General features: G+C 33.8%; 1 protein-coding gene across 2 annotated transcripts in view; it reads right to left on the bottom strand.

Annotated features, from left to right (window-relative positions):
• Positions 1-24,818, bottom strand: part of exd (PBX homeobox extradenticle) — a 282,642-nt gene that overhangs the window by 11,609 nt on the left and 246,215 nt on the right. The window contains exons 4-7 of one of the 2 annotated variants that reach the window (XM_090174437.1): positions 14,251-14,441; positions 5,186-5,321; positions 3,967-4,060; positions 848-937 (exon numbers count right to left, since the gene is read on the bottom strand). In XM_090174437.1, the coding sequence (XP_090030563.1) occupies positions 848-937; positions 3,967-4,060; positions 5,186-5,321; positions 14,251-14,441 (511 nt within the window). The remainder of the gene's footprint in view (positions 1-847; positions 938-3,966; positions 4,061-5,185; positions 5,322-14,250; positions 14,442-24,818) is intronic. The other variant, XM_090174438.1, reaches the window with a different exon arrangement.

Consider the following 24,818-nt stretch of genomic DNA (forward strand, 5'->3'; position numbering starts at 1 on the left):
ATACCCCCCAAAAACCCAAAAGAATGTTCATGGGGGCAAAAAAATATGATAAATTACTATAAGCGCTTTCTATTTGGGGCGTCTTTAAATGTGGGGGTATAAACCTCCTATATTTTATATAAGGAGCTTTATATACAAATACCCTTCTGGGGGTTTGGCGAGGCGCGTGATTTCGCATAACACCGCGCTGTCACTTAATAAGGGAGACAACCCCATCTCCCCCCGTTCACGTTTAGCGCTTCCACGAATCGGCGCAAATAAGAAAAAATATGTGTTTTTTAGGGGTTTCTATCGCGAGGTGACACTGCAGTCAATAGCTAACCTCACCTTCTAAACGCCTTCGTTTAGAGTAAGAGGTAACCTCGGTAAAGGAACCATCTCCGCAAATCAGAAGTGAGTACCCAAACGAAAATGTTTTGAGGAACGGACCCCGTATTTGGGAAAAGGCACTCCGCTACCCTTACCGATATCACGCGTCAAGACAACGACTAGGTCTACTATACATCGTCCCAAAAGGTAAAGACGACAAATCATAGTGAAAGGGTCCTTGAGTACTCGCGGGATAAAACAAAGTTGAAAGGTTAATGGTAGAAACAGGAGGGTAAGGGCACGGAAAAAAATTCTACACTTTTTTTTCCTTTCCCTTCCCGCCTTCGTTTTTTTTTTGCCATCAGTCCCCATTTTGATACGAGAGCCAGAAACCATAAATTCAAATATATACGGCGTCCCCTTCAACGCCAAGAAAAGGGATAGAATTAGCCTATCGTAGATTTTCCGATTCAAATATTTTGGCGTAGTGTGTGTGTGTGTTTTAGCCTAAATGGATATGCACAGTTATAGACGTCACCTCTGATCAGTTCTTCGTCGGTTTCCTCCTGACCTACGTCACTTGCGCTCCGGGAACACCAAGCGGGAAAACCTTGCCCCGGATGCGGAACTGATGGAAGGCCAGTTGCGAGGAAAAAGACAAAGATAGATTCAAATCAGATATCACGCTAGGCTTTGCAACACAAACAATTTGGGGGGATTCTACTAGATCTGTCCTACGATTTACTCTATATATTCATCGCGTTAAAGGACTGTGACATTACAATTACCAAGGAATGAAGCGACATCTATACACCGAGTGGGACATTACAATTACCAAGGAAAGGAGCGACATCTATACAACGAATGGGACATTCATAGTTATTTTGACACTTCTCCAGAACTGATATAAATACGATAGTATCAGCGTATTTTTTACAAGGTCCTTTTCAAAGTATTCATTGATTTAACATTTTGATACTAAGATTGGGTATCCCAAACTAGAGTATAACAAACTACCCTATTATTTAATACAGGGTTTTCCCTGACTTATTTTATGCCAAGATTTGGTATTTTTCAACCTATATTTTAGTAAAAGTTTCCTATTTGCAACCGAAATTAAATTCCCTGACATTTCCCTGATTTTTAGACTAATTTCTAAAATTCCCTGATTTTTCCCTGATTTTTAGACTAATTTCTAAAATTCCCTTTCCCCTGATTTTTAGACTAATTTCTAAAATTCCCTGATTTTACCCTGATTTTTAGACTAATTTCTAAAATTCCCTGATTTTTCCCTGATTTTTAGACTAATTTCTAAAATTCCCTGGTTTTTATACCCATATTCAAATTCGCTGACCTTTCCAGGAATTCCAAGTACCGTGGCAACCCTGTAATGGTGGAGCTAATTTTTGGCATGGTGATATAACTAGATTTTTGATCCTTTGAATCCTCCCTTTATAGTTTTATTACCCTTATTATTTTTTAAATAAGTTTTAAATAAGCTTGTTTGACCTTTATATATTACACTTGACAAAGGACCTTGTAAGATTTCAAAAGTTGCGTCTTAAGCCTGTATTATGGCTTAATTTTTAATGGTAAAAATTGTTGTATTCCTTAATTTTATAATTAAATTTCTCTATACCCTATTAATTATTTATATTTACATTCTGTAAAGTAAATGACGGTTTTAAATTTGTTCAGATTTTATTTCGTACTGATTTTTTTTAAATTTAGCGAACCCAAGTAGGAACAGACCCCTCTAAAGATATCCCAAACTACACTAAAAATTGTTTATATTTACTTTTGATTAAGTAAACTATTTTATTTCGTACTGAATTTTTCGATATTTCGCGAACTCAAGTAGGAACGGTTCGACCTAAAACCTTTTATACCCCCGGTTACAAAAACGGAGTCCCAAAAACACAGCATATACACACACACACACAGTAACTTTCTCAGCGCACAAACGTGAACGAAGTTTGTGAAGTGATTTGTTTATTAGGAGCACACACTAACGATATACAGAAAGATTCAGAAAGTGGGAAAGAGAGGAAAGAATTGTTTAGTGGGTGGATAGCCTGATGGTATAGTGGCGTAGTATTTTAGTAAGGAAAGGGGGCGGTGCTGGCTAACCCCCTCCCCCGTTTATTTAAGCCCTCAACGGGGCTGGAACGTTTAGATAAGCAACTTCTCCCTCCGCGGGAAACGGCGCGTCTCGCTTCGATCTCCGCGGTCCGGATCCCGGACGACTTCGGGCCGAGCTTAGCGGCTCTTTCGACGCTGCACTCGGGGAAAAAGCCAGTTTTAAATCATAGCGATGTCATAGCTTGATCCCTCCATTATCAGTCAGTGCACAGGGTGTTCGTTCGTCCGGACTTAGCGACTGCGCTTATAAACAGTTTATCTTTTCAGTAGCGCGCGAAATCGGAGCGAACGTCCGGGTTTGCGGCGAATCTAGGCCGGGATTAGGGCGTAAGGAGGAAATTTACTTCGGTTATCTCGTACTCGCGAGTTTTCCCTGGTCGCGGCCAAACACTACCCCGTAGCTACGCCGAACCATTCCGGAACGTTCTGGTACACACTGGTTAGGAAACTCGCTACGCAAACGAGAGGCCCGCATGAGCACACAAGCCGACTTTAGGCAAACATAGGGAATACACCAGCCTACGCTATGAATCTATTACATCGGGGGTCGGGTAAACGTTAGCCGCCACTTCCTCTTAAATAGCCGCGACGTATACTTTACCCCCGTACCCTACTTCGATTTAACTGCGTGGGTACACAACGGTAAATGTTAAATAGACGGGTATATTTCACGGAGGTTGAAAATTCTGCTGGAAAATGATAACGAAAACGTAATAAAAGGTTCGGCTGTGTTTTAGCGGGGGAAAAAATTCACCGTTCTCATCTACATACTTTTTAACGTTTAATTGGCCGTATTTCGCTGGATTATATTCACCGTACGTAACCCCGAGTTAGAAGGGTCTTAGCCACCCAAAAGGACCACAATATCATTCAATATAGGCAAAATATACCTGATAAAATTAAATTTTCCAAAAATTCTACTTTAGTTGTAAATAATGGTAAATATTGGTTTATATCGTATAATAATATGTGAAATCAAGAAAATCATAAAAAAAAGAAATATATAAACTTTAAAAGATCTGAAACTTTATTTTCATTACTCTATAAGTGTTCGAAATCTTAAAGATTTTATCTCCATAAATGTACGTTTAATATTAAATACTGTAAATAATTATCTACCATTATTTCCCCTGTTATACTATAACGTTATTAACCATTATTCCCATTTTATACTACAACGTTATTAACCATTATTTAAGGCCTGTTAAATACAACTTAGGAGCCCTGGTAAAATCTAATTTTACGGGAATATTGTACTGAAATGTTATTGGGTCTAATCAACATGACGTAGAAGAAATAGAAGAGAAATAGAGTTTGGATGCGGGGATAGAGATAGAGAGAGAAAGAGAGATACGAGAAATACTTTTATTTCTCGTATGTGAAAAAAATAAGGAAAATGAAATTTACAAAGAAACAACGAATTATGAAAGGAAGAATTAAAACGTAATATTTTTTAGATGAAATAAACACGAAAATGAAACGGATAAAATAGAATATATTTTTATTGGCGCTTACCAGCTTTTTTGGCCGCGTACAAATTGGCTTCTTCCTGAGCTTTACCAATATTTTTCTTGTACCGAATTCGTTTGTTACCAAACCAATTCGAAACCTATTTGGAAAGAAAATTACGTCATGAGAAACGGCAAATTACTGTTTAGCGTTTGAGGTATGTGTAGAAGGTACAAAAACGACTGTTCAAAAAGGTTTTTACATTGCAAAATATTTTTATGAAAATTGTTCTTAAAGACAAAGAAAGATTTTTAAAATTATCACAATTTTGAATACAATTTTAACATAAAAATTTTGAGAAAATTGTATAATTTTTGGAATAGTGTTCGTAGATTAACATCGGAAATGGGATGATAGTGTAATCTTTAGGCAAATTGTACCATTTTGGGAATTGTTCGTAGATTAACATAAGAAAATGGGATAAAAGTGTAATTTTTAGGAGAATTGTACCATTTTGGGAAAAGTGTTCGTAGATTAACATAACAAATGGGATAATAGTGTAATTTTTAGGAGAATTGTACCATTTTGGGAAAATCGTTCGTACATTAACATAACAAATGGGATAATAGTGTAATTTTTAGGTGAATAATAGCATTTTGGGAAAGGTGTTCGTACATTAACATCGAAAACGGGATAATAGTGTAATCTTTAAGTGGATTGTACCATTTTGGGAAAAGTGTTCGTAGATTAATATAAAAATGGGATGATTGTGTAATTTCTAGGTGAATTGTACCATTTTGAGAAAAGTGTTCGTAGGTTAACATAAAAAATGTGATAATAGTGAAATCTTTAGGAGAATAGTACCATTTAGGGAAAGGTGTTCGTACATTAACATCGAAAATGGGATAATAGTGTAATCTTTAAGTGGATTGTACCATTTTGGGAAAGGTGTTCGTAGATTTATATAAAAATGGGATAATTGTGTAATTTGTAGGTGAATTGTATCATTTTGGAAATAGTGTTGGTAGGTCAGCACCAAAAATGAGAGTAGTGTAACTTTATGTGAATTTTATCATTTTGAGAAAAATGTTCGTAGGTTAACATAAAAAATGTGATAATAGTGTAATCTTAGGAGAATAGTACCGTTTTGAGAAAAATGTTCGTAGGTTAACATAAAAAAATGATAACAGTGTATTCTTTAGGTAAATTGTACCATTTTGAGAATAGTGATGGTAGGTTGGTTTAAAAAAGTATGAGGATAATGTATGAAATGTTGGTGATTTACCTGGGAGACCGTGATGCCACACTTTCTAGCTAGTTCCTCCTTGGCTTCTTCACTAGGGTAAGGGTTGCTTAAATGTGAATAGAAGTACTCGTTGAGAATTTCCGTCGCCTGCTTGCTGAAGTTCCGCCTTTTCCGCCTGCAAATTAGAGAAACAAGTTAAATCACAGTTTTGGTTACAAAGTATTTTAGCTGGAACATTTATTTATTAACTCTACAAATGAAATGTAAAAATGTTTGTCATCGACTCATCGTCGTTGGGATAGTTAAAATTAACCAAATTAGATGGGATTTTTAAAGTAATAGCTCTTTCTATAAAATAATATATACGCATACATGTATAAAAAGTGTAGAGGGCCTCGTGCGTTTTCGCGCGAGCTCGACAAAAACCAAAAATATGCGCGCGCTCTCTAACTTTAACTGCACGATGAATCTAACGTAATCACGTGACCTCTCGTATTTTATATAAAGAGCTATTAGATCAAGGTTGTTACAGATTTTAGAGATTCAAATTCCCTGACTTTTCCAAGTTTTTCCTTGCCGTTTTGTGAAATTTTCCTTGACTTATTTTTAACGTCAAACTTGGCCAAATTTTTACCCATACTTTAGTATCGGTTTCGTATTTGCAACCAGAATTAAATTTTCTGACGTTGATACTAATTTTTGAAATTCCCTGACTTTGAGAGCCATATTCAATTTCCCTAACTTTTCCCAGAATTACAGGTACTGTGGAAAACTTGTGGATCTACGTAGAAACTATATCAAAACGGAGCCCAACTTTTAAAACTCCAGCCGTGCTCTGAGATATTCGAGGTTAAAAATTTACCACACCAGTGTATGGGGGAAAACAAATTAAGTTAAACATATCCATAATTCTCGCTACTAGATTTTATGTATATATTATAAGCGCAATGACTGGCATGCTTTTAATATATAGCTCTGCGTAACAGATAAATTAACTGACAAAATTTCGATGAATCTTAAATATTAATTAATGGATAAACAACGATTTAAAATGCAAAAAAAATAATTTATATTTTCGGATAATTGTAGGTTATGGATAAAAAAATATAAGTGTTCAATTTTTATCCAAACGCCGAGCTCTATATTTTAATATCACTTTAAAAAGAGGTGGATTAAATTTGAGGGTGGGGCTTCAGAATAACTTGACTTGAAATTAGGCCTGAATTTTTAAAACGATTTGGTAAGCCTTTAAATAATATTCGTTCACTCTAAGATAACTAGTTTAGCATCAAACAGGGATAAACTTTTGGGAATTTACTCTTTAGTGTGTAAGAAGGAATGAGTGTCGACTTTTGACTCGATATGGAGGATAACGATTCATCTTTTAACACGAAGAGAAACTTTGTTAAATTGGCATTCGAAAGCGATTGGGGTAAGCCCGTTTGTAAAATTCAACTTGGTCTTATTCTTAAGACTTTTTCCTCGTTGCTGCTTTCAAGTCGGCTTCCAAAAAGAGAGCAAATTAATTGGCAAAAATTCAATTCCTATCGATAAAAAAATCTTTTCTTCAATAGATTTATAACAGGGTTGCTGAAAAGGGGTACCATCATAATGACCCTAGTCCCCTACCCCTGCCATCCCCTATTTACCCCCCTCTTTATTCGAAAAGAATGAAATAATTCTCTCTCCAAATTCCCCCCAAAAAAAAAGGCGCGGAAAAGGGTTCCACTGATTTTTTTTCTTATTTCGCTAAAAGTGTATCATTGTTAAATTGGAGCTCCGTTCTTATTTGGTATAAATGTTGTATAGACAATGGCTGTGCGTTATTTCAAAAAGAGATTTCCGAAAAAGGACACTCGAGACAAAATTGTTACCCTAAAGAATGTTTATGATAATTTAGTCAAAGAGTGTGTTCAATACAAAAGATAATAATAATGGTAAATAATATTATTTTAATATTATGGTATTAAAATAATACTATATTAATAATATTAATTAATTATAATAATAGTAATGAAAAATACTAGAATTTTTTTAATAAAATAATAGAATAGTAATGAAGTAATAATATAATAATAATAGTTTTGAAATAATAATATTAATATAATATAATATCATATATAATATTAATAATAATATAATAATATTAATATCATAACATAATAATATTAATATCATAACATAATAATAGTAATAAATAATACTAGAATAATAGTAATAAATAATACTAGAATAGTAATAATAAATAATACTACAATAGTAATAATAAATAATACTACAATAATAGTAATAAATAATACTAGAATACTAGTAATAAATAATACTAGAATAATAGTAATAAATAATACCAGAATAATAGTAATAAATAATACTAGAATAGTAATAATAAATAATACTAGAATAGTAATAATAAATAATACTAGAATAGTAATAATAAATAATACTAGAATAATAGTAATAAATAATACCAGAATAATAGTAATAAATAATACTAGAATAGTAATAATAAATAATACTAGAATAATAGTAATAAATAATACTAGAATAATAGTAATAAATAATACTATAATAATAGTAATAAATAATACTAGAATAATAGTAATAAATAATACTAGAATAATAGTAATAAATAATACTAGAATAATAGTAACAAATAATACTAGAATAATAGTAACAAATAATACTAGAATAATAGCAATAATAATATTAGAATTATAGAAATAAAATATTACTAGAATAAAATTAAGAAAATATTATTAGGATAAAATTAAAATTAAATTACAGTGTTGTAATAATTTATAAAATCCAGTCGGTTAGGGGTATGCGAACGGAGCGCGAGATGAAATAAGCATTGTTAGGGAAATTTTCGTATTCGAGGCCTACATTCGAAGGGGTAACACCCTCCTACCCTTATTTTTTGGCAATTTTAAAAGGTACGCGTTATTTTCGTGATTTGCCTCCGCCAATTCCCCCAAAATATGAACAGAAAGGGTCTTTTGTGAAGGAAATGAACTCGCTTTTCACATTTCGATCATATTCAAATCTCACCCCGCAAACTGTACCTATTTCCCTTAAAAACGTGTTTTTTTCTCAACCATTGAATAGCGTTATGAAAAGAGTTGCCATATTTTTATTTTTCTAAATGCGCGATAAATACTATACTATGAATACCGTGGAATTAAACGGTAATAACATAGGGGAGAAAAACTCTACAATTTGTGGTATGTTTTGACTCGGGATTTAATAACCGCGCAGACCGCTAGATGCCAGCACGTTCGTCAAAAATTACGCTTCAAGAATCAATGCTTAGAAACTAATTGCTTCTCCAATCTAAAAAGGTGACTTTTAATATTTGACGTGTTTCGAAAATGCTCTCATAACCCCAAGTGTTTAGCCCTATCGCTTTCCAGCAAGAGGAGCTAAAAACTAAGAACTACTCCTGCATTGAGTTTGTGAGTTTTCTCTCTACTGATAACAGGGGTTTTTCACCCAGCTTTTCAAGAAAAAGCCAAAAAAAAAGAAAAAATATATAAAAATTGACAATTAAAACATCAAAATTGATCAACTTTTGATCAATTTGAGGTCAAAATCCCATGTTATTTTCAATGGGAAAATTTAATATTTTGTATTGTCAAAAACATTTTTCGTTGCCATGGCAAAACGGTTGCCCATTGAATAAATTCCCTTTAGGATTTTTCAAGTTACATGAACGTCTACCAAAACCCCAAGTTTGAACCAAATCGGTGGGTTACACTTCGGGATGTCTCCTTGTTAGTGTAGGGAGTATCGTCCTAACTGGCTCCTATTAAAAGTGTAAATATGCTATTTTGATAGTGTTTATAAATGACACTACATTTAAAAACAAATCAATTTTAGGCTAAATTTTTAAATAAATACATAAAGGTTTCATAATAATAATAATAATAATAATCCAATCGACTTTCAGAGTACTTCGGGAGCAATCAGAGCAACCCAGAGCACAATTCATTTGGGATGCTTCGCTAGTTTCACGGTTTCGTTTCTCTCATTGAGTTATTTCACGATTTCCAATAATCGAATGATTTTTGTCGTGACTTTCAGATTTTGTTTAGTTTGGAGCGATTTCACGCTGAAATGTGGAATTGAGGGTAGAGATAACGTTAAATTTATGTGATTCAATTTAACCAATTCACAAGAATGAATTCGTCTTACGGATTACCTTCAAATTATGTTGATTTGTAGATTCAAAAGCTGTAAATAATAGAGAAGTTAAGCCCACGCTCTGGCAGAGCGTAGCGGGAACGTGTAGACTTAGCTTTATTGCGCGCAGACTGTTCACGGGTTCTAAGCCCGGGCTTATGTTGTCTGTTAACAATTATGCAAATAATTCATAATTAATTAAATTTGAACATTTCACATGTTATTATATTTCAATGAAGGTTTTAAATTTTCATTATAGTTCAATGACAAATTTAATATTCACTTAATTAAAGATTCGTAGTATTTTAGTTTTTAGAGCATTTCATTTAAGAATGTGTGTATTTTTAATTTGAGAATAGGTTTGGATACTTTATATTTTATTTCAAAATGGGTTTGGTAACTTTATATTTAATTTTAGAATGTGTTTGGTAACTTTATATTTAATTTGATAATGGGTTTGGTAACATTATATTTAATTTGAGAATGGGTTTGGTAACGTTATATTTAATTTGAGAATGGGTTTGGTAACATTATATTTAATTTTAGAATGGGTTTGGTAACTTTATATTTAATTTTAGAATGGGTTTGTTAACTTTATATTTAATTTTAGAATGGGTTTGGTAATTTTATATTTAATTTGAGAATGGGTTTAGGTAACTTTATATTCAAATTCAAATTGAGTTTGGTAGCTTTATACTCAAATTCAAATTGAGGTTGGTAACTTTATATTCAAATTCCAATTGAGGTTGGTAACTTTATTTTTAATTTCATGATGGTTTTGGTAACTTAATATGTAAATTAATTACTAAACTCTTTCGCCAATTAACAATATTGCATAAAAAATCCTTATTTAATCTCCAATAATAAAAGTAGCGGGGGAAAAAAATAACAAAAATGTGACAATGCATTATAATTGAATCGACGATAGATAGTTAGAAGAGCCACAGCCCTGTTTGGTATTCAAAGTTCGTGTGGGCTTCGTCACCCCCACGAGGCGCTAAAATAGCAAAAAACCAATCAGGCATAGCCATCATAGAGAAGGGTGTTAGGGCCCATACCCGAAATCACTTCCTTCCATCAGATTCTCTATTCTCATTTTGTTTTTGTTTCACCACTCTTCAATTATAAACAAAATTTATGGCCATTTTTTTTCACGCGAAACAATCGCATAATTGAAAGAGACCCAAAAAAAAACGTAATTGACGCGTTATCGTCATAAATTCCAGCGCCTAACAATAGCTAGCATCCTGCGTACGCTATCTACCGACAAAAAAAGGTAATAAACGTGTTCAATTCAATAGAAAATGAAGCGAAATAACACGGTGGATACAAGGGTAATAAAAAGTCAACGAGTTTTTTATATAATTTGAAAAATATACGGTAAATAAACGAAGTAAAAAAAAATAAATAAAAATCCGTCATGCATAATTCCTTTTTGGTTTTTGGGCAATATATTGCACGCCTCCGCGAACTCGAGTCGTCCGCCATTTTGTTTCGCGCGTAAGGACTAGTAGGGTGGGAATTTAAAAGCAGACTTTACCCCCGTTCACCTCTAGCCTAAGTACGAGTTGAACTTCTCTTCGACTACGGTTTGTCTATAGTCCATTCAGTCGTACTATTTGTACTCGTCAGTTTTTTGAAGCGCGATTAATTGCTTTTTTTGTACGGTAGTCCGGTAGCGAAAAGGTTCTAATATTCCTCATTTCTTTGATTGACGTTGGCTGCATTTATATTGAGGTTTCTGTCATTGTGTAAAACTATTTTTTCGTTTCTTCAGAAGTGGCCTTCGTTGGTTTTAATTCGAAATTGAACGCGAGAATTATAGCTTTAAGGGTAGGTTCGTTTCGCTGGGTAGTCCCGGTAATGGCGTTTTTGGAAGCCCTGTTATTTCAGTTCATTTGCAAAGGGTCGTAGCTTTTTCTAAGTGGCACCTAAGGCACGGTGCAGTTTTGTTATCCGGACGCCAGTTGCTTGATTTCTTTTAAGGGTGTCTCTTTATTTATACCTATTTGGTTTTCGATGTTGCTGAACCGTTTGTTTTGAGGTTGGGTCTCCTCATACGGTTGGATAGTTTGAATCTTGACCGTATTAATGGTCTTTGATGATGCCGCTTTCTTTAGATTTAGGATCGGCTAAATTACTGTGAATACTATTATTCGTGACCATCGATATAATTTTTTAAAAAGTTAAAAGTTATTTAAAAATAAATATTTGTAAAAACGTTTTTCTAGAATAAGTATAAAATAAAATACGTAATATAATATAATGTAATACATATTATAATGTAATATAATATAATATAATACATATTATAATGTAATATTATGTAATATAATATAATACATAATATAATGTAACGTAATATAGCATAATATAATATAATGTAATGTAATATAATATAATACATAATGTAATGTAATGTAATATAATATAATAAATCATGTAATGTAATGTAATATAATACATAATGTAATGTAATGTAATGTAATGTAATATACTATACAAATAGTAAAATCAAGCATTTATGATTTCACTCGATGAAATATTTATTGAAATAGATTATTGTGTATTGTAATTTACATAATAAATTATTTTCCACGATAAGTTAGTGAAATTTTACACAGGTAAGAAAATATAAATTAAATTTTCTTAAACATAAGATGTAACGAGTCTTTTTACCTACACCAGAAAATTTTTTTCTAAAATTAATTTAATTTAACTAATATCAAACATTTTAACATAAAAGTAATTCAATGTAATTTAATTATATTTAAAAGCGTATTGTCAAATAAACCTATATATTATTCACTGTATGAAGTGGAATTTTAAACAGGTAGAAAAGATGAAAATTAAATATTCTTAAACATATGTTGTTTCCCAACACTCAAAACTAATTGAAATTGATCGAGTCAATATATTGACTGAAAAAGTCATTGTGGCAGTTATAAAATAAAGAATTATTTGTTATTGTTAAAATAGAAAATACGAAAGCCTTTCTCGGGTATAATTTGGAGTTTATTTAAAAAAAATACTACACACAAACAGCGTGCGAAAAAAAGTTAATTTCCCAACGTGTTTACGCGCTAAAGTATAAGGTTAGTTAGATTATTATTTTTAATTTAACGAAGGCAGTATAAATTGCTGGGTTTGTTGATGTCTTTGACGCGAGAGAGTAATTACGCTCCCCACTCAGTGATAGAAAAATAATTAACATTTGCACCGGTTAAAGCGAGCCCAAGAATAATAAAACTGAATTAAAATATAATTTGATTGACGGGACGAGGAAAAACGAACAAGTTCTACTATCTAGTAGGGGCGGACATGGCGAGCAGGGCTGGAATTTTATTTTTGGGAGATTGCAGGGGGAGGGTGAGTAGGGTTTTTAAGGGGTGGTCACGATGTCTTCCCCCAATAATATTTAAGTATAGGTTGTACGCCTCACGAGTTAGCTATTTCTGCATCGCTTTAAATATCACAGATTTCCGCAACTAGAGAACCTATCGCGGCGATTTTAATAATAAACTTCAGCCCTGAAGTGTTGCCAGTGACGAAAATCGTCTATTTTATTTTAGCCGTTTAAGCGTGTATTAAAATGGGTGCTCAATGATTGGGACTATTTTCTGCGAAAAAATCTTCACGCACGAATTTGCTCCTTTTTGTTCGACACTATTATTCTCCCCGCATCGTGATATTTTCAAATTAATGTCTCGAATTATCGGTACTTAACAGAGAAAAAAACAGAAGAATTGGTCAAATAAATTTGACGGAATTTGTGTATTCATGCGAAGTTAAATATATACGCCCTAAACGTTTTGGGTCAAGTTTAACAGATATTAATAATTTTATCGTGTTTATTGGAAAACTCTCGCGTCTTTTTTAATAATCTTATTTAAGAAAATGAAAATCATACAGTCATGAATAATATCACTTTTCTTATTTTCTATAGAATTCCCAAGTTACACTATTCTTAATAGAGTCCCCCTACACAAAGGGAGGCGTTTCTTAATAGAATCCTAACACACTAAGGGACACCATTCTTAATAGAATCCCCTACACTAAGGGACACTTTTCTTAATAGAATCCCCTACACTAAGGGACAATTTTCTTAATAGAATCCCCTACACGAAGGGACACTTTTCCTAATAGATTCCCTCTACAACTAAGGGACACTTTTCTTAATAGCATATCTCTACACTAAGGGACACTTTTCTTAATAGCATATCTCTACACTAAGGGACACTTTTCTTAATAGCATATCTCTGAACTAAGCGACACGATTCTTAATAGAATCTCTACACTAACAATTGTAAGAGACACGATTCTTAATAGAATCTCTACACTAAGGGACACGATTCTTAATAGAATCTCTACACTAAAAGAGACACGATTCTTAATAGAATCTCTACACTAAGGGACACTATTCTTAATAGATTCCCTCTACCCTAAGGGACACTATTATCAATAGAAATCCTCCTAAACTAAGGGACACTATTCTTAATAGAATCCATCTACACTTACTAACTCCCCAGAAAAATAACTCTACACGAACTAGTTTTCAAGGAAAGCCTATATACCAATTAGTTATCAAGAAAAAAACCTCTCTGCATTAACTATCTGCCGAGGCATTTGCCTTTCCGCAACCGCTCGTTAGCAAGCACGATATTAACTTTGAAGAACCCTATCAAACGAACCCCTTAGAGCAAACGTAACCCATTACACCAAATCTATCATATCGCAAACGGTTACTTCTATCTAAAACTATTTGACTATGACAAATTACAATAATCAATAAGTAAACCATTGTACACATTGTATCACAAGAGCATTACACTCAATAAGTAGTCGGAAATATTCAAGGAATGGATAAAGATACACGGTCGTGGTACAAGAAGTAAGTAGACTAAAGAGATGATGGATGTACTAACCTCGCGTCTAGAAACCTGGATCTGAGGATCATGACGGCTTCGCACGTGCTCTGTTTCAGCTGTACTTGGATGGAGTTGAATTTCTTGTGGATGATCTGCACCATTCGCTCGATCTCCTTGGGCGTGATCGGACGCGTCCGGCTCTGTTCCCTCAGCAGGTTCATCACGTGCGTCGTGAACTCGTTGCACGCCTACGCCACGCCAGAGAAAAGAGATAAAAACAACAGTGAGATGTCGAATAAATATTAACATTTGAACGATTAAACACGGAAAAGAAATTTGGCGCGTATAATACATCATCATTCGTCTAACCTCGGAACAAAATTTATGTTAGCTCTAGATTCAAACAATGGATAAAGAACAACTTAACAAAACCTTTGAAAATTTTGGGGGTGGTAACTGACGGTGGTATTAAGATGCGATACTTTGATTACGTAATTATAAATCTTCTTCACTTTATCGCACGTTCTTCTTTTGGAGTGATTGATTATAGACCTACAAAGTTGATTCGTTAAGGTTACCAAATTCCCTTATAATTACGATTAATTATACCTTGATACGCTAAATATAATTCGTGATTATGTTTATCTTATAAAGTACAATTTCTTTATTTATTTCAAAACAATTTAATTCAAGAACAGTGTTTAGGGCGGATAATCATTGGTGCTAATACTCAAGGCACCACCTTAGACGCGAGTCTTTATTTAGAAGGTTGGTAAGAAGGTGGTTGCAAGCCCTTCATGCACCGCGAGCCAACAGCTCCCTACCTTTAACCGCGAAAACGTTCTTATGGATAGGGGAAACTAAATCCTCAGCGTTAACCACCCCATATTTAAATAATTTAATTTTTTAAATTGAATTAATGTGTTTAAGTACAGAGAGATCAAATTTGTATCGTCTGCCTGTCTGATATAATTTATTCCTTAATCTATTAAAAAGGAATTTAAACAATTTATAAATAAATCAACAATAACGTTATTTTAAAGGCGCAATGGTAATTTTGACGTGAAGATCGCGCATTCGTAAGCAGATGCCCCGGTGTTTAGGCACATTCGTGTGAAAGTATCATAAATAACGCTTTTAAAAGTATTCCAAGTGTTTATATACGCGGCGTTTTACAGACATTTCAAAATAAAACGTGTTTAAGCTTTCAAGTATTTGTTTACATTAGAAATTTTGGAAGCTCCAGAAAAAGTGTAAAAAAGCAACAGCATCTCTTAAAAATAGTTTCGGCGAGTTTCGGCGAAGTTTTTATAACCGAAAAGCGGCGAGGCTCGTAAAATTAAAAGCGTGGAAAATACCAATGTCTAAAGCTAAAAAACAGTATTAAATCAAACAGACAACGACTTTATATAGGGGGAGTAAAAATATTAGCTGGTATTTGGTTTATATCGTAAAGGACGAAGACGGTACCTTTCGCGAGCTTTTGAAGGAAATATCAGATGAATTCCCGTTACAACCAGTATCCGAAGTTAGGTTCGGTAGGGTACGAAATTATTCGGCGAGCACGCGTGAATTTAGGGGCTTCACGAGTATCGTGGAAAAGTATCACGAACGCAAACCCTCGAACACCTCTGGCGTCGTTAAGGAAGAGATGGGTTTAATTAGAAGCGAGCATATAGGAGCGACAGAACTTAAAAAGTTTTTGATGGATTCTGACGTGCAACGGAGGGTACCATATGGGCAGCTGTCAAAAAAACTCAACAGAAAAGTTGGCTAGCGAAAAAAAACACGCATTTTCTTAATATTTTTACTTAGATTTCTTCTCGGTTTTTCCGCGAAAAACAAAATATGGTGGGTTAAAAAAAAACCAAAGATATTCTTAAGTCAAAAGGTCAAATTCTTTTATTATTAACGCGGTGTTTAAATTTAAAATTTGTTTCTGGCTAAATTCAAATCCGTAAAGATTTACGAAATTTCTCACTACTAGAATGTAAATAGAATGTATGTTTAAACGCGTCAGTTTCGTCTGGATTTTCCCGTTTTCTTACCCAAAAAATTGTCACATTCATGTCAAGTTCAAGGAATAATATACATGTTAAACTTTTTGACATTCGTACGCCCTTGTTTTTTCAATCTTGTCACATCTTATTCCTTTCCCTACTACGAAAACACCCACAGAATATGCGCATAAATTATGGATCTGTTGCTTTTAGAGCAATGTTTGTATGGATAATATTTTACATAATTATACTCTCAAGAAAATATTAGGGGATTGTTGCATACGGGTATGGACCAAGTCAAATATTGGCTTAGATTTTTGTTTAAACTCTATTATATAATCTTATTTATACCGAATTTTTGTCAATTCCATTTTTAGATTTTTGTTTAAATTATCATAAACTCTTATATATACTGAATTTTTGTCAATTCCATTTTTAGATTTTTGTTTAAATTATCATAAACTCTTATATATACTGAATTTTTGTCAATTCCATTTTTAGATTTTTGTTTAAACTTAGTATAAATAAGATTATATAATAGTTTAAACGAAAATCTAAAAATTGAATTGACAAAAATTTAGTATAAATAAGATTATATAATAGTTTAAACGAAAATCTAAAAATGGAATTGACAAAAATTCAGTATAAATAAGAATATATAATAGAATTTTTGTCAATTCCATTTTTAGATTTGTGTTAAAACTATTATATGATCATATTTATACTGAATTTTTGTCAATTACATTTTGTGAATGTTAACAATTGTTATCATATTATAAAATGAGGTATATTTTGGAAAAATGGGTAAAAAATCAAAAACAACCGTAAAACTATCAAATACGCAATTTCATTTATTTTCACTATTGACCTATACACTAATTCAAAACTACACAAAAAATATCAGTATGAATAGTTTATTGAACTATACGGTTATTAATTAGAATACTCAGGCATGTACGAGTAAGAAAAGAACTTACATGCCAATAAGCAAGAAAATGGGTAAAAGAAATATTACCGTTCGAACTAACTGAAACTAGTGAAATTATCGTCTAGACTTAGAACAAAACTAAAATGAATTACAATAGCGAAAGCTTAGTTAAAAACGGCGCCAGATTTTTGTAAGGGTTAAGAAAAAAAAGGTTTAAGATTTTTCGTAGGATATAAAAATGAAACGTTGTTCCATCGTTCGCGTTCGAAGACGTTCTAGCGGCGTTTTGTCAGAATCGTGGGCGTAAACTGGAGTCTGACCTTCCCCATTTCGGCATCAGCGGCGGCGCTGGCACCGCGTCGGAGGGAGCAATCGAGAGAGAGCGAGCGGATGACGATGAGGAATTGGGAGAGCACGCAACTGCGCAAACGGATCGACGATAAATCCTGTCGGCCCAGCCCCCGACAACCTTTACGACCATCGGCTAATGTCTTTGACCATGTGCGGACTAGGGCGATGCGCGCTGGCTGCCTCCGCGAATCCCCCATCTCTACAATCCCGCCGACGAAAAAGGCAATATAATATATAGAAAGAAACGCGCTGCTGTTTTTATAGCGACCAGAAACCCCCCGGTAACCAGGGAACCTATTGAGTTTTCTTACAAAACACACGGGTACCGTACGTCGGTAACGCGATTAAGTTCCTATATTACCTTCAGGGAAGCAGGTAATGCCGTTCTTCTGGCCGGGTTATACGACCGTTGAGATTTTGACCGTATGCGGTCTTTATTTCTTAATATAGACCTATTTTCTGTACGTATCTCGCGTGTCTATATTGACCATACGCGGGATAATCGGAAGTTCGGAACCCCGTACCCCCAACAGGCGGGCTACACCGCGTTGCGTTTCCGTGGATGCGGGGGACTGACAAGGCATTTATCTTATTTTGCATTCCACCCTTAATCGGATCAAATTCATATACGTTGGATGTATTAATTTTTTTATACCCCGAAAGTAGTGTTGATTTTTGGGCGGTCGATATTCGCGCTTTTTTCACGTATAACGACTACTCTATTTAAAACGTATTTGTAACGGTTTATTTTAGATATATTTAAGAATATTTGTTGTAATAAAGGGTGTTTCAAAACGTTATGCCAAAATTTTAAGGAGTTGTAGGGGGTGAGTTGAGAAGTATGCCTGTTTTTTTTTTTTCATTTTCTTACGATGAGTTAAAAGAGCGCCAGAGAGCTTCAAAGTGTGGAATACTAGCCCCTGGAAGTAGGCAGCAACAAGCGCAAAACCAAGCAGCAGGGAAACGCGAACATTAAGGTTTGGGTTCGTGTGATAGGTATAAAAGGACTATGTAAACAAATCGATGTAACCAGCGTAAAAAAGTAAACTTAAACAGTATTTAAAGTCCCTGCTGCTTGGTTTTGCGCTTGTTGCAGCCTACTTCAAGGGGCTAGTAGGTCACACTTTGAAGCTCTCTGGCGCTCTTTTAACACATCGTGAGAAAATGGTACATACTTCTCAACTCACCCCCTACAAATTCTTCAAATTTTTGCATAACCTTTTGAAACACCCTGTATAACGTTTTAAAAAATAATTTGGTAATTATAAATTTAAAAATTTTGTTCCTCGGTATATTTATTTTTTTGAAGAAGAAGCACTCTTTTACAAAAGTTTTAAGTCGATTAAAATTTTAATACTTAATTGTATCACTACACTCGAACTGAGCCCAGCAAAAACCTTGTCATACACATTGATCCCACTATTAATTTGAAGAGAATTCAACACAAAACCGATCAGATCTAAGAGTGTTCGAAATAACAGTGTCTTGTAAATACACTCGGTATAGCGCTAACAATAGGGTTCCACCCCAAACGAAACCCGAGTGGTATAAAAAGCTATATTCCCAGAATATACGGTGTGGTGCGGGGAAAGACCATGTCTGGGGGATGTTGGGGAAATCGGTCTGAAAAGCCTGCTATCGTCTGATAAGAAGGCCGAACAAAACCCGTACGAGCTGAATGGGCTACTGGCACACGTACTGCAACGGGTCGAGGACTCAACCGACTCTTTGGTGAAAGGCCCTCGCCGCTTTTAGATTCAACTGTACTTCTTCTATTAGAGATTGAAGAGCAGCCCAGCAACCGGGCTTTAAAACTGACTTGTTTCTCGTTGATTACCTAGAAAAAGGTTTTTGCCAGTCGCTCACTTTCGACAATATAGTTTTTATTTCGGCCGCGCGAAATCTTACAAGGCACCTTTTGTTTTTGTTCATCCAAAATAAGTCCCGCGTTGAAAGGATGGGGCTTTTTTGGGCGGTTACGTCAAGGCGATTCCGTCGAAAACACAAGTCCATGATGGCTTATCTCTTTCAAACAGAGTTTTTCACTCACACACTCTCTATATATATATATATTTCTAGAAATAACCGTTTTATTTTAAGATTGCTTCGTATTTTTTTATCCTTTTGAGATTGTCTTTTATTCGGTGTCAAACTTTAATGTTTATTTAAATTGTTGCGCTTTATAGATTTTTTTAAAAGTAAGCTTCTACGATGAAAATAAACTAAATATCATATAATTTTGCTTAGTTTCTTATTCGTTATTATAAAGCTTGATAAAATGAAATATGTATCGTGATTATAAAGCTTGATAAAATGAAATATGTATCGTGATTATAAAGCTTGATAAAATGAAATATTTATCGTGATTATAAAGCTTGATAAAATGAAATATTTATCGTGATTATAAAGCTTGATAAAATGAAATATTTATCGTGATTATAAAGCTTGATAAAATGAAATATTTATCGTGATTATAAAGCTTGATAAAATGAAATATTTATCGTGATTATAAAGCTTGATAAAATGAAATATTTATCGTGATTATAAAGCTTGATAAAATGAAATATTTATCGTGATTATAAAGCTTGATAAAATGAAATATGTATCGTGATTATAAAGCTTGATAAAATGAAATATTTATCGTGATTATAAAGCTTGATAAAATGAAATATTTATCGTGATTATAAAGCTTGATAAAATGAAATATTTATCGTGATTATAAAGCTTGATAAAATGAAATATTTATCGTGATTATAAAGCTTGATAAAATGAAATATTTATCGTGATTATAAAGCTTGATAAAATGAAATATTTATCGTGATTATAAAGCTTGATAAAATGAAATATTTATCGTGATTATAAAGCTTGATAAAATGAAATATTTATCGTGATTATAAAGCTTGATAAAATTAAATATTTATCGTGATTATAAAGCTTGATAAAATTAAATATTTATCGTGATTATAAAGCTTGATAAAATGAAATATTTATCGTGATTATAAAGCTTGATAAAATGAAATATTTATCGTGATTATAAAGCTTGATAAAATTAAATATTTATCGTGATTATAAAGCTTGATAAAATGAAATATTTATCGTGATTATAAAGCTTGATAAAATGAAATATTTATCGTGATTATAAAGCTTGATAAAATGAAATATTTATCGTGATTATAAAGCTTGATAAAATGAAATATTTATCGTGATTATAAAGCTTGATAAAATTAAATATTTATCGTGATTATAAAGCTTGATAAAATGAAATATTTATCGTGATTATAAAGCTTGATAAAATTAAATATTTATCGTGATTATAAAGCTTGATAAAATGAAATATTTATCGTGATTATAAAGCTTGATAAAATGAAATATTTATCGTGATTATAAAGCTTGATAAAATGAAATATTTATCGTGATTATAAAGCTTGATAAAATGAAATATTTATCGTGATTATAAAGCTTGATAAAATGAAATATTTATCGTGATTATAAAGCTTGATAAAATGAAATATTTATCGTGATTATAAAGCTTGATAAGATTAAATATTTATCGTTATTATAAAGCTTGATAAAATGAAATATTTATCGTTATTATAAAGCTTGATAAAATGAAATATTTATCGTGATTATAAAGCTTGATAAAATGAAATATTTATCGTTATTATAAAGCTTGATAATTTAAATAAATATTTATAAATATTTTAAAATGTATTATTAATTTATTTTCACTTACTGAAATAAATAAATAGGTGAAAATAAATTAATAATACATTTTAAAATATTTTCCACATTAAAGTCTACCTTAATTTTTATGATATTACTTATTACTTCCGAAATGTCTGAATTCTGTGAAATTTCTCTACTGAACATCTCAATTCCACATTCTACGTGTCATAAATCTTATCTTATCTGTACAAGTAGCGCAGTATATCGTGGAGGTATCAGGATAGGGCTATTACGTTTATCTTATCTTCAATATTAGTCCCAATTTTTCGGTTTCAGTGTCAAAATTAAAACAGGGTTCATACAGCTATTGGCAACCCGATTTCCCTGATATTTCCGGGATTTCTCACGAATATTTCCCTGATATTTCCAGGTTTTCTCACGAATATTTCCCTGATATTTCCAGGTTTTCTCACGAATATTTCCCTGATATTTCCAGGATTTCTCACGAATATTTCCCCGATATTTCCAGGATTTCTCACGAATATTTCCCCGATATTTCCAGGATTTCTCACGAATATTTCCCCGATATTTCCAGGATTTCTCACGAATATTTCCCTGATATTTCCAGGATTTCTCACGAATATTTCCCTGATATTTCCAGGATTTCTCACGAATATTTTCCTGATATTTCCAGGATTTCTCACGAATATTTCCCTGATATTTACAGGTTTTCTCAAGAATATTTCCCTGATATTTCCAGGATTTCTCACGAATATTTCCCTGATTTATCCAGGTGAAAGATAGAATAAAACTAAGATTTACAGAGTAACTCATTTCATGATTGTCATTAAAGTTAAATTGGTTCAAAATTATCATATAAAAGAAGAAATAAAGTCAACTCTTTAATACGAAAAACGTATGAATAAAACTTTCTGAATCCTCATAAATTTCCCGGATTTTTTCTTAAAAATTGGAATTTCCCCCACTTTTCAGTCGACATTAGAATTCCCTGAGAATTCCCGGTTTTCAGGGTTTCTCAGGCCTGTATGAACCCTCTAAAAGGCCAACACAATAAACTAGCTAAACCGACTTGTTTCGTTCTAAAAGTTCTCAAAATCCGAAAAATAATAGAAGTTTCAAACGTTATAAAACTTTATCACCTTTGAAGTAGGCCTAAAATAAAGTGCATGAATTCGAGGATGTGCTGAAGTGGTTCCCCCCGTTTGACCCTGACTCCCTGAGAAGGTGCTTGTAGGGGGAGAGTGGAAAATAGGGGCGTTTCGTTGCATGCCGGCTGTTATAAATTATGACGGCTCTTCCTAACGAGTCGCCATTATAAAAAATAAAATTCTGAAATATAAAGTGTACCGCGTGAGCTGTTGCTTCAAAGGGTGTTATCAAAAAATTGGAGTATTCATTTTCAACCACGATTTAGCGTTGTTTGAAGTTAGAGCTCGGTTCAACGTCCGCTGCATTCTGGAACTGTTACGCGCGCCTTCCTAGAGGCCGCTGTGACAATGGAAACGTTTATTGGCGGGGAAACGGATGCGGGAGCCAGTATACCATCACGGCTGTAAATTTCTTTTTTCGTTCACGCGCTAGTGTTTTCTGGATTAGTTCAATGGCTGAAAATTGCTTAATGGCAAGAATCGAGCGTTATCTTTCGAAACCATATGGTTGGTGGCGCTTGCTTTATTAGGTTTTAAAATAATAAAAAAATACCTTTAAAAAGGTGGATTGTTTACACCTGTGTAGATTTAATTTCTGGCGTAATGAAAGCGAAATAAATTTTCCCAAAATTTATGTTTTGTTATCATGAATCTTGGAGCTATTTGTTTGCAGACAAGTTTTTGAACGCGATAAAAGCCTTTTTTTAGGCCCAATGCGTTAAAATAATAAATATAAAATTAATATAGATTACGAGGCTAGCAATTACCAAAGAATTTCAAAGATGATACCATATCTGAAAAATCTGAAAGCGTAATTATCAATAACCATGTGTATATTTTATTTAAATAAAATATAATATAAACGTGATACCTAAATTTATCATTGAAAGTAAAATACAACCACTCCCATACATAAATTCAAAAACATTCAATTTGAATTTGAATCTATCGCTCCCAAATCCTAAATATAAAGATAAAAAAAATCGTTCTTCAGCGAAAAATTCAAAACTTTTATCTTGATTTAAACTTAGTTCTAATACTGGGAGAAGTTATTTCAAAAAGTGATTCGATTCGCAAATTCTTATTTGTTATTCATCCAAAAAAACAGGGGGTTCCTTGGACCCCTATTTCCACCCCAAAAGTAAAAAAGGGTATTTTTTTATGCCCTTTTGAAATTATGACTTAATACGGGCGGTGTCGCAATGAAAGAGATATGACACTGGAGAAGTTTTTTCTCTCACTGCTTCTAATGTAAAATAAAAGATGAGAATTTTTTTATCATTCTCGGCAGTTCGCTATATCTTGGCGATCTTTTTTTGTCTTGGGGGTCCGGGGTTGGGTTGGCAGGGTCCGGGGTTGGGGGCGTCGGAAGCTCGAGAGCGGAACCAGTAATTAATGTTCTCCAGGGACGTATCGGATGGCACCTTTATAGGAGAGCCACTTCGAAGACTGCCTCCCATCCTCCGAATTTCGGAGCCAGAGGAGATAGCGAAGGAAAGTGGAGAGTGTACTCTCGGTGGCTCCCGAAAGTGCTAGAAGCCAGCTAATTACAGCCCCCAACAACATTAGGCCGCTCGGACCATCCATCAATCGCTACCCCCGGTCTGTGATAACCCCTTCCCTCCATAGTCGAGGGGCTAAGTCCCCCCGAAACACCCCTTTCCCGAAATGACAACTTATATAAGCCGAGTCTTTAGGAGGGACGACGACTAATATAAAAGTACACGTTGGAATAAATTTTCGTTCTATTCCTTTTTACAATAGCCTCCAGGTTTTGCCGGGTTCCCACCGGGTTCCCGGGTACGAGAAACCCAATTTCCCACTACCCGCGAACGCCGCCGGCTCTTCGTACGCGGTTCTTTCGGGATTTGGATGATCTTGTTTCTAGCCGTTAAGAGGGGAAAAAACCAACATTGGCGACTAAATTTCGCGCTGTTTTATACATGACGGCCAAAGTTTATATGTTAGTTAAAACGTGTATTGTTTTGGGAAGGGGAGGGTTTGGAAGTGTCTTCGGGACCCCAAATTAATGTTCTCAATTAGACGGACCAGAATTGCAGTTATGGACAATCAGTTGAGACAGGAATCCATACCTATACTTGGAATGCTTATCCCGCAGTATGGCGTATGGTAAGATCACTCTGACGGCTTTGGCCCCGCCTACGAGATAAAAAAATCTCCTTTGCACGCGCTCCCCCCTCTCACGTTGTTGTTTGTTAAGTTAACATAGTGACGTCAAAAAAACCGTCAGCCACATCGAGACGAAAATCTGCCGCCATAAGCATTCCAAGTAGAAGTATGGATTCCTGGTTGAGACTAATTCAGAACGAGAATCGATTCTTGGCATTTTTGGAATACTGGTTACTACTCGAGCAGTAGGCTCCTCCCCTTAAATGTCAATCAAATCAGCTCGCTATCTCATTGGTTCCCCCGCAACTAAGATCTTTCGACGTGATTGAAACACAAGCCTGCGACGTTTTAATGCATTCTTGCAGGGTTCATACAAAATTT

Source organism: Leiobunum rupestre, chromosome 5, assembly GCF_980474605.1.
Source record: "Leiobunum rupestre chromosome 5, qqLeiRupe1.1.hap1, whole genome shotgun sequence".
NCBI lineage: Eukaryota > Metazoa > Arthropoda > Arachnida > Opiliones > Sclerosomatidae > Leiobunum > Leiobunum rupestre.